Genomic DNA, 17,448 nt, shown 5'->3' on the forward strand with positions numbered 1-17,448 from the left:
CCAGGTGCACTTAAGATTTTCCCATGCTGACTCGGCTGCATAAAACCAAACCCCGGCAGTACTGAGCCACGTGTGAGCAGAGCCCAGCCGGTCCGAGCCCCGGGGGATAGCCGAGTGTCGCTCCCGTGAATGGAGAAGAATTTTTGCCCGTGCTCCAAAGGAGAGTTGGCAGCAGAAGAAAATTAAGAGACTTGTTGAAAACCATATGGGAAATGAATAACAAACTTCTACTTGCTCCATCGCTGCCTGTGATTACTTAAGACGTGATGATTCTCAGGATGTAAACACGAAGGGCTGAAGCGTCGCCAGCATTACAGAGAGGCTTCCGCCGCGGGATTGTTTGAACCATTGGGCAGTTTATTTTTAGAATCATTCACCCCTGCTCTCATTCATTCATTCAGCACCCAGAGTTGAGAAATGCTTGCCATGAGCTGGCATGGGCATGGAGCACAGTGTGGTGAACAACCAACCATGGTTCCTGCCCTCTTAGCACAACTCATGGTGGGGATGTTGGTGCCATATGTTACCCAGGATCAGGACACAGATTCGAGGACTGGTAGAGGTCAGGCAGGTCATGTGGTGGGAGTAGTGGTGAAATGGATGAAGCGGGCCGGATGGGACAGTGTGGAGGGGGAGAGAGAGGCCAGCAAACAAGAGGACACATGTTCCAGCTTCGGAGCAGGTGCTCTTGCACTCGCTGGAGTCGTGCCATGACGGAAGATGGACCCATTGTTGCCAGATCATTCCGTGTTTAAAGAAAAACTAGAAAATCAGGATCACTATGTGAAATCCCTTGATTTTTAGAAATTGGCTTTCAAAGTGAGATTTTTTAAAAAAACATAGTATGGGCCAAAATGTCCAGGCCAAACAAAACACATCTGTGGGCTGGGTTTATCCCAAGACTGTAAGTGTATGACTTCTGTTCTAGAAATTCTAGCCGTAAGACAATCAATTTCAGGTTTAAAATGATATTACATGCCATATATCTTAACCTGGAGGCATGAATGACTGAACTAGTAAGGAACCTCTTACACTGTTTTAGAAATGGATTTTTAAAAAGATGATAATTTCTCCCCTTCTCAAAAATATAAAGTCAAAGTTCAAAGGGAAGGAGCTGAACTGGATGAGAATAAAGAGTGCAAACTCATGGAGCTGAGATACAGAGGGTGGCAAGACAATGCAGGTGCCATGGATGCTGGACTGGCACCTGAAGGGGTGGGACAGGTGTTGTAATGCCCGTGTGCAGCCCACACATGTGCACAAGATGTGCCCTTGGTTCCATGTGAGACAGAAGCAGACATGTTGCCTGAAATGAACACCCCCTGCAGGGCTCAGAAGAGCAGCAGGAAATCTTGCTTTTTTTCTCAGGCTCCCAGTGGGGGCAGAAATATCTATGAGAAACTGAATCCCAGAGCCTGTCCCTCATGCAGGTATGAGTTCTTAGCATATCCTTCCTGCATATGAGAACACCAGACTTTAAAAAAAAATCACATAAAAATCGATCTGGACCCATAGGGTCCCAAGAGCTCTGGAAAATGCAAAGCAGGGTCATACCCGTGATTCAGGGCCTGTGGGACTCTTGCAAGAAAGAAATAGGCTTGCCTAAAATTTAGCTTAAAAATGAAGCATTCAAGACACAAGTGATTTATGAGGGGGAATTAACAGGCACACTACATTGCCGAATTGGCACCCTGAGATGTAGAAACACTAAAACTGTCAGAAGAAAAATGATAATAAACAGAACTTCTTTTTTTTAAAAAGATTTTTATTTATTTATTGGAAAGTCAGATATACAGAGAGGAAGATCTTCCATCCAATGATTCACTCCCCAAGTGAGCGCAACGGCCGATACTATGCCGATCCGAAGCCAGGATCCAGGAACTTCTTCCCGGTATCCCACATGAGTACAGGGTCCCAAGGCTTTGGGCCGTCCTCGACTGCTTTCCCAGGTCACAGCAGGGAGCTGGATGGGAAGTGGAGCTGCCGGGATCAGAACCAGCGACCATATGTGATCCCGGGCGCGTTCAAGGCTAGGCTACGCCGCTGGGCCCAATAAATAGAACTTCTTAAACCACCACCTGATCCCTCCCAGGGAGTGCATTAACAAGAAGCTAGACTTAGGAGCAGAGCTGGAACGCAAACCAAGCACTAAGATATGGATCGCAGATATCCCAATCACTAGACGAGACACCCATGCCATAATAAATATGTCATAATAAATATGATTGAAGAGTCAAGGAAGAATTTTTGGGAAAAAAAGCCATAACATCACAATATGGAAGAAAAAAAAGAAAGGCATATTTGACAAAGCACCAAATAGGTCTTTAAGTGATGACTCTATGCATTGAAATGAGACAGTGTGTTACACACAATTAAAAATTGTGTGATCATATTAGTTGTTGCATAAAAAGCATCTAAGAAGAACCTATCATCCATTCATTATAAAAGCTCAGCAGCAAGAATAAAGGAGAATTAATTTGATATAAAATATCTGTAGGAAATCTAGTTTACATCATACTTAATAGTGAAATACTGAGTATTTTCCCCTGAGATCAAGAACAAGACAAGGATTTCTGCTCTCACACTCTTACTCTATATGGTTCTGGAAATTCTAGACACTGCAAAGAAGAAGAAAAACAAAGAAAAGGCATCCACATCATTTGCAAAGAACATGTTTCTCTACATAGACAATTCCAAGGAATCTGCAAGGAAAAAAAAAATCCCTAGAACCCAATGAATGATCTGTAAGATGGCAGCACATCAGATGGTTAATCTCACATTTCTCTACTCTTTCTGTGGGCATTCAGAAACCAAAATTAAAAATATAATGCCACGTATAGTCACTCCAAAGAAAATGAACTACTGAGATACATGCTTAGCAAAATATATGCAGGATTTGTGTGATGAAAATAATATTGATGAAAGAAGTCAAGAAAAACCTAAATAGAGGATTGCTACACCCACCTTGTTGGAAGACTCAGAATAGCAGAGATGCTGATTCTGTCCTAATTGGCCTGCAGATTTAATGTAATTTCTGTAAAAATCTCAGCGTGTATGTGTTCATGTATGCACATGTGCATACAAGTGACTAGGGAGCATAGAAAATCTTATTCTAAAATTTTCATGGAAACACATACGTGGGAAGGCATGGGACAGTTGATATGGGAAGACAGTAAACAAACATAAGAAACAAGTTTGATGGGAATAATCACTTTGCCCTGTATTAAGTTTGCTGTATAGCTAAAGGCTTTAGTGTATTGGCAAAGTCATAACAAACAGACAACAAAGGAAAACTCTAAATACCAAAGAACTGATTCCTTGAAGCCTGGGCCCGCCATCTGCAGGCAGCAGGCCACATCCTGGTATCTGTTGCCAAAGCCACCCCATCCTGGCCCAGCATGTTGGTTACTCTGGTTGCTTCCATTGGCTTTCATTTACAATCCTGAACATACAGTGCTCTCCCTGCAGAATCCATCTCCACATCCCTCCACGGCTTTGAGGTCACTACAGCTTGGCTTTAGTTCACAGGAGGAGTCACGGGTCAAAGCAAGTGGTACCTGACTGTCTTGCAGGTGACAAAGAGAATGCCATGCCTCCACACAGCACCGGGACAGCACAAGCCACAGCTGAGACCTCCTCTGCTCGGGTCCGAAGGGCCACGACATCCAGGACAGAGAGGATCTGGCCCGGAGGTGTCATCCCCTATGTCATTGGCGGGAACTTTACTGGTCAGTAACCACAGGTGAACTCTGTTGTGGGGCTAGGTGATTTGTCTCCCTAGGCTGAGAGCATCATTCTAACGAAGAGCTGGGGCAGATGCCAGGGCAGCAGCACTCCTGCCTGCTGAAGACCATAGTACCTCCAAGGCTTGGTTTACCAGGCCCAGAGGATACTGCATCCTCAGAGAGGATCTTCTTGCTATACTGGGCTTCATTGGGGATATGGCATAAAATCCTGGTCTTGAGGGGCAGGTGAGAGCAAGCAGGTGGGTGGGAGCTGAGCAGCCACAAATCATGGCCTGCCTGATGGACATGCTGGACGTAGTGTGCCCCCATGTCCCCTTACCCAAGCATTGGTCATGCAACAGAGCAGGCTACCAGACAGGGCATGACTCCCTAGGTGCAAACTCTGGCTCTAGCATATGCTGGGCAAAGTACAGACCCTTTCTGTGCCATGGGCCTCTCTTCTGTAAATGGAGGAGATGCCATTTCCTCCTCCACAGAGTTGTTTTACAAATCATATGGATTTGTACAAATAACATACTTCAAAATATGTAAATCGTCTCATGGGTTTCCATTGCCAATAGAATTAAACTGTAAGTCCTGGCCACAGCTACAAGGCCCTCCCCCAAGTAGCCCTGCCTTCCTCTACTACCTAGTCTTTCTTTTTAAATGGTTTGTTTCTTATTTGATTTTATTTGAGAGGCAGAGAAAAAGAGAGAGACAGAGAAAGAGAGAGAGAAAGAGAAATATCCCATCTATTGATTGACTCCCCAACTAGCCACAATATCTAGGGTTGTGCCACACTGAAACCAGGAGGCTGGAGCTTCACCCAGGTGTCTCATGTGGATGGCAGGGGCCAAGCAGTGGGGCCATCTTCTGCTGCATTAGCAGGGATTGGAAAGGGAGCAGCTAGACACAAACAGGTGCCCATAATGGGAGTCAGGCATTGCAGGTGACTTTACCTCTTCTGCCCCAACACTGGCACCCCTTATGACCTGCTTGAAGTACCCTGCACGTGTGTGTGTGTGTGTGTATAAAACACAATAATCACAATAGACTGATTAACACATGCATCACCTTTCACAGCTATCAGTTTGGACTATCTGGGGTTGATGTAGAGTATACTTAAAACCTGCTTTCTTATTAAACTTCAAGTAAGCAATGTAATTATTAACAGGGTTTTATTCCACATCAGCTATGCCTTAAAGCCCTTAGGGGTGGTCTGGCCCCCTGGAAGAAATGACAAGCACCTGCCCTGTCTGTCGTTCCAGGCAGCCAGCGGGCCGTCTTTAAGCAGGCCATGAGACACTGGGAGAAGCACACCTGCGTGACCTTCATAGAACGCACCGACGAGGAAAGCTTTATTGTGTTCAGTTACCGAGCCTGTGGGTAAGGGCACGAGAGCCTGACTGCCGCAGAAACAGGGTTGACCCATCACAAGGGTCCTGAGGCCGGGGTCTTCAGGAATATCTGGTATTTTCCCTGAGCTGTGAATGTGTTAAACATTGAGTGGTCGATGTGTGCTGAGGACTCGCTTTGCACTCAGTGGAGGCAATGCGGATGGGTCCAGAGAGAGGTCTTGCCTCCAGCAAGACCACTCCTGGTGGGAGGATGGTATTTCAAAACCTTACCTAGCTTTATCATAACAAGCATCTTCATGAAGTTTTCAAAAACTCCTTGTGTGCATGGATGTCAAACTTTAATAAAATTGTCTTTTAAATCCATATATGCAAAATTCCATTAGTAAGTTGAGAGGTTCCGGGGGCTTATGGGCTTTCTGCAGAAAACATATCATAAAACAACTAGATTATGCCAGTAAGTGTTAAAGATGATGCTCTTTCCTGTGGCAAGAGAAAAGGTCCCCTACTGGGTTAGCCGTGGAAGCCCAAAGACATGCTCTGCATGTAAGGTGACAGATGACTGAAGAGAATGACCCAGGGACGCGTACAAGCAAAAGGAAAGGAGCAAATTCCCACAAAAGAAAGCTGTCATCGCAATGCGAAGTGCAAACAAGTCTCTTCTTTAGTTGGTTTTCTTCTTAAAGCCAGAAAGTATTTTTAATTTTTTTAAAAAGGTGAAGCCCTTTGCAGTCAAAAGGGATACAAGGTATAATGAGGCTATGAGTGTCATAAATCTCTATACACCAAATAGCATAGCACTAAGAGTCATAAAACCAGCCTCAGGGAACCCAGGGGAAGTGGACAGAAACTCTAGCAGCAGGAGACTTACTTTATTTCCGTCACCCCAGGCAAATCGTGTCAAGTTGCTGAAAAATAAGTAGAGCTCCATGGAAGAGTTGACGATATATAATTAATAGAGTGATTCTATGGGCCCACTGGGTTTCATAACCTGGTACCACATGTTAAGTGTCTTTTTTTTTTTAAGTGTCTTTCAAAGGGTCGTAGATCTGAACCATCTATTCTACATTAAAAACATCTCAATGGAGTCTTAAAGGCAGAAATAGCTCTAAAATACTCTTGGTTTGCAAATCAATAAAACTGTACAAAACAACAAAAATAAACAATCCCTGGTAAGCATAAAGGCTGCCTTTCTTTGTGATTGCATAGTTCATGGGTCTGTAAGAGTTCAAGATTACGCTGCAGACTGTCTAGATAATGAGAGCCCTGCCGTTCAAAGTAAGGGAAGACTACCACAGCATCTAGAGGACAACCCATAGCCAGGCACATCCACATCAGTAAATAAGAATGATGGTGAACTATGGAGAAATTAACAAAAATGTGTCAAGAGAAACCAACACCCCACAGAAAAATCAACCTGATGAGGGCACAAGGAGTGAATTCTTTGATTAAACAAAAACAGATAAATCACTTTTTATTAAATGAGGTAGCAAAGTGAAAAGGAGAAGCACACAAAATTAGAAATGGTAAAAGAGAAGGTAGCCAATAAGTTAAGCAGAAGCGCGAGAGTGGTTTGCAAAGCTCTAGGGCAAGAAATGTCACATCTGGTAATGGGGATAACTCCAAGTTGACTTAAAGTCCTGGCACAGGCCAGCGGCTCTGAAAGAAATTGAGAAATGAGGGGAAAAGGCTGGTGCCACCAAAACGCCACTTATTGGCCTTCATAGATGAACTTTTTAAGCCTTCAAGAAATGCATTATTCCAGCACTGCTTAATTGATATCTTTTATATCATAGGGAGAGAAGAAAGCTTTCTAATTACTTAATGGAACTATAATAGATTTGCACACACATACAAGCGCATGAACTGGAATAAAAATGCTCAAATTAATTTCACATATAACTGACCATGCTGAATCCCAAGTGAAATGCTAGTTTATGGGATTCGGCAGTAGGAGAAAAGAAAAGGTTGCCAAGTAGCTTGGTATAGGGTAGCTCAAGACTGAGAAATCTATTCATATGAGTAAGTCAAGCAAGGAAACCTGAGATTCTCATTCAGTAGGTGTTATGAGGTATCTGCCCAATCAACATGTATTGTTTTTTGTCTTAAAAAAGTAACCAAGGAATCACAGGAACAGATGTTAAGGATATACTTGAATTTAAAAATGGAACGTTGTGTATTTTCATATATACTTAGACACATGCAAATATACATTTACATATATAATTTCAAAACAGAATCAAGATTACCATTGTTAATCCTAGAATCACTTGTTAGGACTAGGAATAAATTGAATATGATTATGGGCACCACAATTATTTGATACTGTTTTTGGTGTGCTACCTAAACTAAATAGATGAAAGAAATACAATGACTATTACTAGGAGCAAAGCAACGGTTTGCATTGTTTGAAGCTAACCTGATGTGTGTCTAGAAAATCAGTTGAAAAGTATTTAAAACACAAGGGAACTCTATTAGAGTGACTGATCACGAGCTAATAAACAGAAAGTGTGTGTGTTTTTTCCATTCATTAAATGATTTAACCTTTTTTTAAGATTTGTTTTTTGAAAGGTAGAGTTACAGAGGGAGGGAGGCACACACACAGATATCTTCCATCTGCTGCTCTCTACAGTTCCTGCAAGGTCCAGGGCTGGGCCAGACTGAAGCCAGGAGTTTCTTCCAGGCCTCCTACCTAGCATTTGGGCCATCCTCTGCTACCTTTCCAAGTACAATAGCAGGGAGCTGGGTCAAAAGTGGAGCAATTGGGACTCAAACAGGTGCCCATATGGGATGCTGAGTCAAAGACAAAGGCTTAATTTGCTGTATTACAATGCTGGCCCCATTTATATATTTTTACAGTGGAAAAGAAATCACAACTTTAATAAAAACAGTATTAAAAATATATTTTAAAATAGGCATTAAAAACACAAAAATATGCTAGGCATACAGGAAGAAAATGCTAAAATGCCAAGGAATGTTGGGGGAAAAATGCCTGCCATTTCCCAATAAAGGAATATTTAGCATAATAAAAACATCAGAACTCCCTAAAATAATGTATACATTTATGCCATTGTGATTAAATCCTAACACCTATCTTCTGTCATCTGTCATGTATCTCTCATCTGTATCATCTATGATCAAACAACTTGAGCAAATGATACTAATGTTTATTTGGAGCAATAACTGCATGGAGATAAACCTTTCCCTCAAAACAGTCGTGACAGAGAGAGGAGCTGTCATCTCTCCAAACGTATAAGATACTAGAATGCCAATGAAAGCAGTTTGGCAGTTAAGGAGAAAGGAAATGTATGGCAAAAGGGGCTCCAAATACATACACCTGTATTCAAATTGAAGTTGCATTTTAAATTAGTAAAGCTAGAATCCAGCAGTCATTTGATATGTATGAATATCAGAATACTTCGATAGTTCTCTGTAAAAAACTAAAGCTGGATTTGCATCTCAATTATTAAGACAAAACAAGCAAAGCCCCACACAATTGTAGCTAGAATAGAGACACAGCATAAAAGGAAGAGAGGAGAGAGGAAGGCAGGTAAACGGGAGGAAAGGAAGGAACTTGGCTGAATTTTACATGTAATCCTGAAATACGGATGCTGTTTTAAGCAGCTGGGAAAGGGGCTTTATCAAATCAATAATAAAAGAGTGTGCAACTTAACAGACTACTGAGAGAGGCTGCAATGTTATAGGTTACAGGAAAAAATTATATAAAATGTCAGATGAAATATGTGAAAAACTATCCTACTTCATTACAGTCAAACTGGCAGAAAATTCAGTAAGAGCAGTGTTCTCCGGGGTGAAGAGAAACAGCATGTACGTATGTGATTAGTGAGTGCGTGATTGGGTAACGTTTGGGAGAATGTGATTTGATGTTCTCTGTCAGAATTTCCCACACACATAGCCTCGTGTTTGTTCAGCCCCTGACTAGGAACTTCTGCTACCATGCCCAAGTGAGAGTTGCAAGCTCTTTATCTTTGTTGTTTGTTTTATTTGTGACTTTGTTTAAATAGAAAAAAGCTAGAGTTGACCTAGACAGACATGGTAAGAGTGATGGAATACATTTTAACACTGTAAAAAACATTATCATGAAATAAGCTTACTCTTATGCCGCTGTTTTTCAGAATTTATTTGGATAGGGAGAGTGGGGCTGAAAGAGAGAGAATACACCTATCCATTGGCTCACTTCCTAAATTCTTATGGTGGTCCAGGCTGTGCCTAACTAAAGCAGGGTTCAAGCTGAGTCACCCACAGACGTGACAGGAGCCCAGGGGCTTGGATCATCACCACTGCCTCCCAGGGACTGCATTAGCAAGAACCCAGGCACCCAACATGGGACATGGGCATCCTAACTGCTAGGCCAAACATTCGCCACCGCACCTTGTGCTGGGATCTGTAAGGAGCAGGTGTTTATCCTTGTGGTGGAGATGGTCACATCCCATCTGGTTTGGCTCCTAGCTCCAGCTCCTCGCTGTAATTTCCCACTAAGATAGAACCCGAGAGGCAATGCTGACAACTCACTCAACTGGGTTCCTCTCACCCATATGGGAGGTTCCTAGTTGCTGCCTTGGTCATCATGGGCATTTGGGAGGGAACTGCCTCTCAAGCTTGAAAAAAAAAATTATAAATGGAAAAAAAAGAGGCAAATTTCTCATAGAATATTAGGTAAAACGTATCAGGTAGATAGATATGTGAATATGTGGATAGATATGTAAGTGCATAGATAAACGGAGTTTCATCTCTATAGAATAACTGTATCTGTGTAAGTTATTAGAGTTTTCCAGAAAGACATCCAAGTGTTAGCAGGGATTGCCTTTGGATCGAGTAACTGGATGCGGAGATGAGAAACTTCCTATTTTAATCTTTTGTCTTTTTTTTTTTTTAACTCAGTAAAGGTTATCTGCATTAGTGTGATCAAGGGCCAGTTAAGGGTCTGTCTTAGTCCTTTCTGTATTAGGAGTGTTAGGCATAGCAAATCAATAGCATTTGAAAAAACAATCAAGCCCAGGAGGCTGCCACATCAAAGGTCCCCCTGATAATGGTACCAAGGTGTCTATTTCCCTGTCTCCTTGTTGGGGAGAGGGACCAGCGGAGACAGCCCCATGGGGCCGGGCGCTGGGCTGTGCATCTGATCCCAGAGAGAGAGGCCGTGCTTCACTCACTTCCTCAAGAGGACCCAAGACCACCGGAGAGGTCAGGAAGCATTTTGGGGAGGATTTCTGTAGGAAGCTGAACAGTGAGAACACTTTGACCCATGAAATTCTGCACTTGCTTTGCACACACACAAACATGCACACACACATACTCACACATGCACGCACATGTTCACACATGCACATCACACAACACATGCATGTGCTCACAAGGCACTCACACATGCACATGTTCATGTGTGCATGCATGCTCACAGTCACATGCACACACACGGTCACATATGCACACACATGTGCAGGTCATCTGCATGCATGTGCTCACATGTGCACATATGTGCATACACACCTGCTCACACATGCACTCACACACTATTATTCCTGGTAGACCCTGACCTGCTGATCGGTATCTTCGCCCTGCTCCAGCTGCTGCTCCTATGTTGGGCGCCGGGGAGGAGGCCCACAGGCCATTTCCATTGGGAAGAACTGTGACAAGTTTGGCATTGTGGCTCACGAGCTGGGCCACGTGGTTGGGTTCTGGCATGAACACACTCGCCCAGACAGAGACCAACATGTCACCATCATCAGAGAAAACATCCTGCCAGGTAAGGGGACCTGGGGACAGCCTGGGGGCACGTGGCCAGGACAGTGATATCCACAGAGGAGGTTTTGTGCACTGTCACTGGCTCTGTGCTTGCCCGCCTGGGGCCCTGCCTGGGCGGTCCTCCCTGTAGCCTGGGAGGTCTCTGCCATAGCCATTAAGGGAAAGCAAAAACAAAATGATCTTGTGCATGTTAAAGGACAATGAAATCCAACTCTGTTTCCTAAGAGGAACAAACTGGGCCAGTGCAGGGCTGATGAACCAGTAAGAATCCTTTTTGCTGACTTGGTCACATTCCTTTTTAAGACTGAAACTCAAGGAGGGCACAAGTGTGTGTGACAGTAGTGCTTCTGCCCAGGGACATTGTCCTCCAAGCAGAGGACACGTTCAAATATTTTAAAAATGCTTTCTTAACAAACTGACAGTGGATAAGAGAGTTGCAACCATGGAGGACATGAACCATGAACTATTGAGGTTTAGTTGAAAATGGACTCTATGTCCTCAAACTTCAAATCAGGGTTTTTTCTTTAGGGGGAGAGTGGAAAGGAAGATAGCAGATCGATAATGAATTTGAGTCTGAAGTCTAAGGATTTTCAGTGGTCTTGGAGGAAGGGGGGTTGGGTGGAGGCTGGGGAACCTGGGCCTTGTTACAAGCCTCATGTTTTGTCTGAACAAGCAGCAGTGCCTGCCTGGGCTGAGTGGGGTCTGGAAGGCTGTCCAGGCCCCTTGTCTGCCTTGCTTCAGGTGCCCACCTTGGTGTCCAGAGGTCTTACCAAAGTGTCATGTCACAGGTCAGGAATACAATTTCTTGAAAATGGAAGCCGGGGAAGTGAGCTCCCTGGGGGAAACCTACGACTTCGACAGCATCATGCACTACGCCCGGAACACCTTCTCCAGGTCAGAACCTCAGCTCTGCCCTGACCGTGCCAGCCATGCCCACCATAGGCTTGACTCATGGGCCTGGAGGACTACAGGGCCCACCTGTCCCTGAGACACAGCAGCCTCTGAACTGAAACATGACCCCAGCAGTAAGGTCAATCCCACACCAACTTGGTGTGCCCCAACATGCACACTGGAAAAGGAGCAAAATTGAGATGCTGCCAAGGGTGATAACTCAGAGGCACAGGGTGACACTTCCAGGGCCAGACAGCCTCTCACAGTGCCTCCTGGCAGAAGTGTGGGAGCATCAGCTGCTTCTAGAGGAGGGCTGAGGTCCTGGGAGCTAGGCTGGAAGGGCTGGAAGTCACGAGGCTCTAGTCAGCTCAAGAGTGTGCAGGTGGCTGGGGGCAGAGTGACAGGGACAACCACCTGCCGCCTGCAAGTCTGCGATGGTGGGAGCTGGTAGGCCTAACAGGGCTGGGGCTGTTCGGTTTTGTAAAAATTTGTACATATTATTTTTAGAGGGGGAGAGAGAAAGAGGTTCGCTCATGCCCACCACGCCAAGGGCTAGACCAGACTGAAGCCTAGAACGAGCAACTCTGGTTTGTTCACAGTGGGTGGCAGGGACTTGGGTACTGAACCCATCACCTACTGCCTCCTGGGTGCATGTGAGCAGGAAGCTGGCATCGAGAGCAGGGTAGGCTCTACGATGTGTGATGCACCCCAAGCAGCGCCTTGCCAGCCTTGCCCAGTGTCGGTGCCAGACCTGTCAGTACAGTCAGTGTCTACAGAGTCTCTTCCAGTGAGCTGTGCCACGGAGGTGCCGGGAGTTTTCAGTATGTCCCTGCTTCACTATCCAGAAGTGTTCTATGCATAGAAGGGTTTTCATTGAGTTCTAATTTTGTCCACTTTGCTACACTTCAGTTCAAGGACACAGACTTCTAAATATTTTCTCTCTGTACTTTCTTTTCTATCTTAAGACTCTATTTCATCATCCTTCCCACTCCAAAAAAAAAAAAAGTTCAAAAGGACTTCCAATGCAGATGTGGGCAACAGCAACAACAAAGATGAGAAAAAGAGGCAGAGAAGAGCAGACGGCTAAGTAGGAGCCTGGGGTAAACTTAGTGCTCGGAATACATTATGTAAGGTCATGTCCGCTGCCCTGTGCTTCCTAGTGGTCACAGCAAGGAGGGAAAGCATAAGTTTCCTGAATCTCCATGTCCATAAGATTTAAGGAAGCACACAACTCTTGGTGGTGAAAGGGTCCTGGGCTTTGGGGTAAAGCTGTTGAGGTGTCCTCACGGCAAGGTCATCAGAGCAAGCACCCCAGCTTCTGAGGGCGCTCTAGCTTCCAGCTATACAGCCCATGTAGTCATGATTTCTATTCTGCAGCCAGGCAGGAGTTCGCCAGAGCATGGGGTTGTGGTGGAACTAGCATCTTGGTGGGCATTTCCAAGGAGCTAGTGCTAGCTGCCCTAGGCTCTTCACACTCCTGCTGGCTCTTGTTCGGAGACTCGCAGGCCTGTAGGGGGCAGCCAGGAGCGCTGAGAGAAAGCCAGGCAGACAGGGCCTGGCCCTGGTTCTCTCCTGAGCCTGGCCCACAGCAGGTGTAGGCAGCAGTTAGCAGCAGCTGTGGGCGTGACTCAGACACCCCTGCCATGGTTCTCAGACTCCGCGTAGAAGATCTGGACCAGGTAGAGTTAGAGTCCCTTCCAGCTCAAACATTTCATGTTGCAAGTTCTTCAGAGGTGTTCACAATCCCTGTGTCCTGGGAAGGTACAGTGGGCAAGATGGACAGCTAGGAGCAGAGTGACTATCTGCAACCATCAGCTACTGATGCAGGACCACTTACCCTCCAACTTAGTGACTTAAGCCAGCAGGGTGTTATTTCCTGTGTGATACAGGGCGTCTGTGTGGCCCATTCTGCTCTGAGCTTGCCAGGGAATGCTCACACAACAGGCGTCTGACAGCTTGTTGGGCTGGGCAGGCCAAGATGGCCAGTCTCATGCATAGCACTGGCCACTTTACCCAGAGGGCCCTTGGTGCTCCTTCCTCTGGCCTTTGGGTCTCTCATGGCCTCCCTGGGCTCTTCACTGCATGAAAAGTTGGAGTTCCTAGAAGACAGGCAGGAAGCTGCAAGTTCTCAAGAGCCGGGCTCCAGAACTTGCCTGATGTTCCTTCTGGCACATTCTATTGATTGGAGCAAGCCACCGGCCAGCCCACAGTCCAGCAAGTGGCAGGAGAAACTCCTCATCTTAACAGAAGAAGTGGCAATGGCCCCTTGCAAAGGGATTTGGGTCTGACCAGGAATGGTTTGTTATCTTAACCACGTGCCACTGCCCCCTTCTTGCCCTTGGTCCAAAGTTCAGAATGGCCTGGGTGAATCTGTCCAACAGACAAATACCTGCGGTACCCTGGCTGCCAACTCTCTGCCTGCCTATGTTTCTAAAATTGACTCTGCTAAGTGGGTTCTGATGGGCAGATTTTTCTGGCTTTCTGTCAAGTCTCTTTACACCCTAACTCTGCATCACTCGTCCCGAACACAGCCCCCTAGAGCTGGCCTGCACCTTGTCTTGGACTCTGGAAACTGAAAGAACAGGCAGTTCTGCAAAGGCTGCTCCTGCTGGTGGGAAACTCAGCCTTAGCATCTTTACGACCCGACTGTCTCCTTCCAACTTCATGCTCAGCTTTATGGCATTCTTCTCCCCTCCCCCAGTGCTGGTCGCAGGCTGTGGGGTTGTTGCCTTCCTAAGGTTCTTGGGCACAGTTCCAGGAGATGAGGGGACTGATCTCCTGGGACAGGGGCGCCTTTGTTTAAAGCTGATGGTTTTATTCCCCAGGGCATCTGCCAAAGCCTTTTTGAGCCTAGCAGAATCTCAATGCTAAGAGCTGTCCTACATAAAAGGGGGAAGGGACAGTATGGAGTGGTTTACACAAGGGAACAGCTCTTTTCCTAAACATCTTCCAGGCTACCATGGGCTGGCATCTGAGGGGTGTGCAGGGGGCGGGAGAGACTGAGCCCCAAGGAAGGGGCAGTGTGAGCCGATGCTGTTCTTGCTGTTTGAGTTTGGCCACCTCCAGTGTTCTTATTTCCATTGTGCCTGGCACGGGGAAGCCTGCCAGGGCTGAATTATGGAGAGGAGTGAAGGTCGGCTCCAGGGCTGCCCAGGCTGGCTCGCTGGTTTTAGCCCTACAATTTGGGCAGGACAGGATTATCCCTTGTAGGCTGGGGTTTTTTTTTCCACCTGTAGAGTGGGACCCAGATGATCATGGCACCTGCCTGGCAATGTGTCATGAAGATGGCATCAGATCGTGCATGTAAAATACGCAGCACAGGGTCTGGTTCGTGGAAGGCCCCATGAGTGGGGAGGGAAGGGGAGAATGTGGCCTTGGTATGCTTGATCCTTCGCCAAAGCTGCCAGTGTGGTATTGGCAGAAGCAGGGTCACTTACTCTGGGTTGCTTAGGCATTGTGGTGACTCCTCAGGTCTGTGCTACAGAATTCTTTTGTCAAAGGCACCAAGAAAATAATTCCAAAGGGACGTGTCTTTTGTTTGGGCAGACGTGCCAGCTGTAGAGTAGTAGCTGATGACTGGATGGAGACTTCCACTGAGTCAGCTCTTATGGGGTAAGACTCGGTGAAGGTGGTGAGGGAAGCCCAGGATTCCATGAATGTTTTTCTAAGGTTTCCTGACCTAGAGGTGTAGCAACAGGGCCAGGAAAGGTATGTCAGTGTGATAATGTTGGGTCCAGGGCCGCTGCAGAGGACACCCATATGGGATCTGGACTGTTCATGCCAATGTTTCAAGAAAGTGAGCTTCAAGTCTGATTCGTTAGAAGAAAATATCTACAGAATAAAATTTAAAAAAAAAAAAGACAACTGGGTGATGCAGGAAGAAGAAAGGAAGAGATGAGGATATTGAGTGTTTCCCAAGCTGGGGAGGCTCAGCTGGCAGCAAGCTGGGCAGGTGGAAGCAGGCCATCACTTAGGCAGGCAGGTGCAGGTAGGGCTCGACTTCCCCAGCCTGCCTTCCTCCCATTTGTCCGCTATAGAAGTGAAGCTGACATTTAGCATTGCAAGGCCATAGACTAGGATGCTAGAGCTAGAAGGGGCTGCCACCTACCACCAAGCCACTCTGAACTGTTCAGAGGACTGGGGCGATGCTCATCCTGGTGGCAGAGCAGGGCCTGGACCAGAAATCTTCAGCTCTGGGCTCCTTCCACTTCCCCCCACTGCTGGCTTCTGTCTCATGTTCCACCCTGTCATCTCTCTGCCCTCCAACTTGATCTCCAACGTGTCCACTCTCATCTGCTGACCAGCCCCGAATGTCTCACCCTGTTCCAGTGGCCAGATTCTCCCTGGGACTGCTAAGAGACTTCTCTACACACAACTCCTGGGGGTTCCACACATATCCTGGCTTCTCCAAGTGGTGCTCCCTGCACCATGCGGCGTGGTAGTGCTGGAGCTGCTTGGTGGAAAAGCTCAGTGCACATCCATAGGGAAGCCTGAGGCACAGGGTCCTCTGCCCTTGGGGAAGTGAGCAGGCAATTGGTGAGGTGGAGTGCTGCATGGCCAGCGCAGCACGGATATCAATAACCTGGGACCTACCAGGCTGGGGACAAGCAGGCGGGGAGCAGTGTTGGTGGGGTCCTAGGCCAGCAAAGGAAGGCTGCGAATCCCAGCCTGGTGGCCCTGACTTTCCCTTTCTCTTCTGTTTTCTTGTAGGGGAGTTTTCTTAGATACCATCCTTCCCCGTCGAGACGACCATGGTGTCAGGCCCACCATTGGCCAGCGCGTGCGGCTCAGCCAAGGAGACATAGCCCAAGCCAGGAAACTCTACAAATGCCCAGGTAACAATGGGCCGTGGGGTTCCCAGCACTTTCCGGGCATCCTGTGTTTGCAAGTGTTCCCTTTGCTGGAGAAGCTGCCTGGGTAGCTGTCAACAGCTGCAACATCTGGTGTCCTGCTCTTGGGAGATGCGGTGTCCTGCTCTTGGGAGATGCTGGGACACACCAAAAGCCCAAGTGGGGATGTGACCACAGGTGGCAAAAGAGAAAAGGATGCTTGGCACCTGTGGCTGTGCTTCTGGGAGGCTTTGGACTTCTCTGGCAAGGCCCTGGTGGTCATAGTGGGAGAAGGCAGCACAGCAGCAGGAAGGCATGGGGACACTCCCCTTCCCGAAAAAAGACTAGGGACTGTGGGTTGGAAAACAGACAGGAAGACAATGCTCCCTCAAGAGGGTGGGGTGCCAGTTTCCCAAACACTGCAGGATAAAGGCAGTCTTGGTGCTATATGTGTCTACAGGGTCATTCCTGTGAACTTGGGCCTCCTGACCTCCCCAGGTACTGGTTGGTAGCTAGCACTTGGCCACTGAAGGCTGGATAGTACACTGGAGTCAGCCCCAACGCCCATTCCTTGGCCAGCACAGAATTCACTTCCTGGTGTCTTCAGCATCATCACTGCAGCCCCCAGCCAGCCTCACTCCCACCAGGCAGGGTTATGCTCTCCCAGATACCATGAAGCTGCTCAGTCTCAGGGCAAAGAGGTGGTGGCAGCAGCCAAGTTCATGCCACTGATGGGACAGTGGTCTGGAGAGGACAGAAGTGCCCCCTTTGACAGGTCCAGAAACCTTTTGCAAGCCCCCAAGCCAGACCCAGAGTTTTGTTATGGGCAGATGGAAGAAATGAGGGCCATCAAAATATCGGGGCTGTCCCCTGCCTGATGAA

The 17,448-nt window shown here is 46.8% G+C and overlaps 1 protein-coding gene across 1 annotated transcript in view; it reads left to right on the forward strand.

Moving 5' to 3' along the window:
• The window catches only part of TLL2 (tolloid like 2), a 109,993-nt gene that overhangs the window by 61,932 nt on the left and 30,613 nt on the right, over positions 1-17,448 (forward strand). Inside the window, exons 4-8 of the mRNA XM_040992392.1 lie at positions 3,573-3,728; positions 4,994-5,111; positions 10,669-10,847; positions 11,635-11,740; positions 16,448-16,572. Coding sequence (XP_040848326.1) covers positions 3,573-3,728; positions 4,994-5,111; positions 10,669-10,847; positions 11,635-11,740; positions 16,448-16,572 — 684 coding nt within the window. The remainder of the gene's footprint in view (positions 1-3,572; positions 3,729-4,993; positions 5,112-10,668; positions 10,848-11,634; positions 11,741-16,447; positions 16,573-17,448) is intronic.

The sequence above is a fragment of the Ochotona curzoniae genome, unplaced genomic scaffold, assembly GCF_017591425.1.
Source record: "Ochotona curzoniae isolate NIBS_2020 unplaced genomic scaffold, NIBS_Ocur_1.0 contig_66, whole genome shotgun sequence".
NCBI lineage: Eukaryota > Metazoa > Chordata > Mammalia > Lagomorpha > Ochotonidae > Ochotona > Ochotona curzoniae.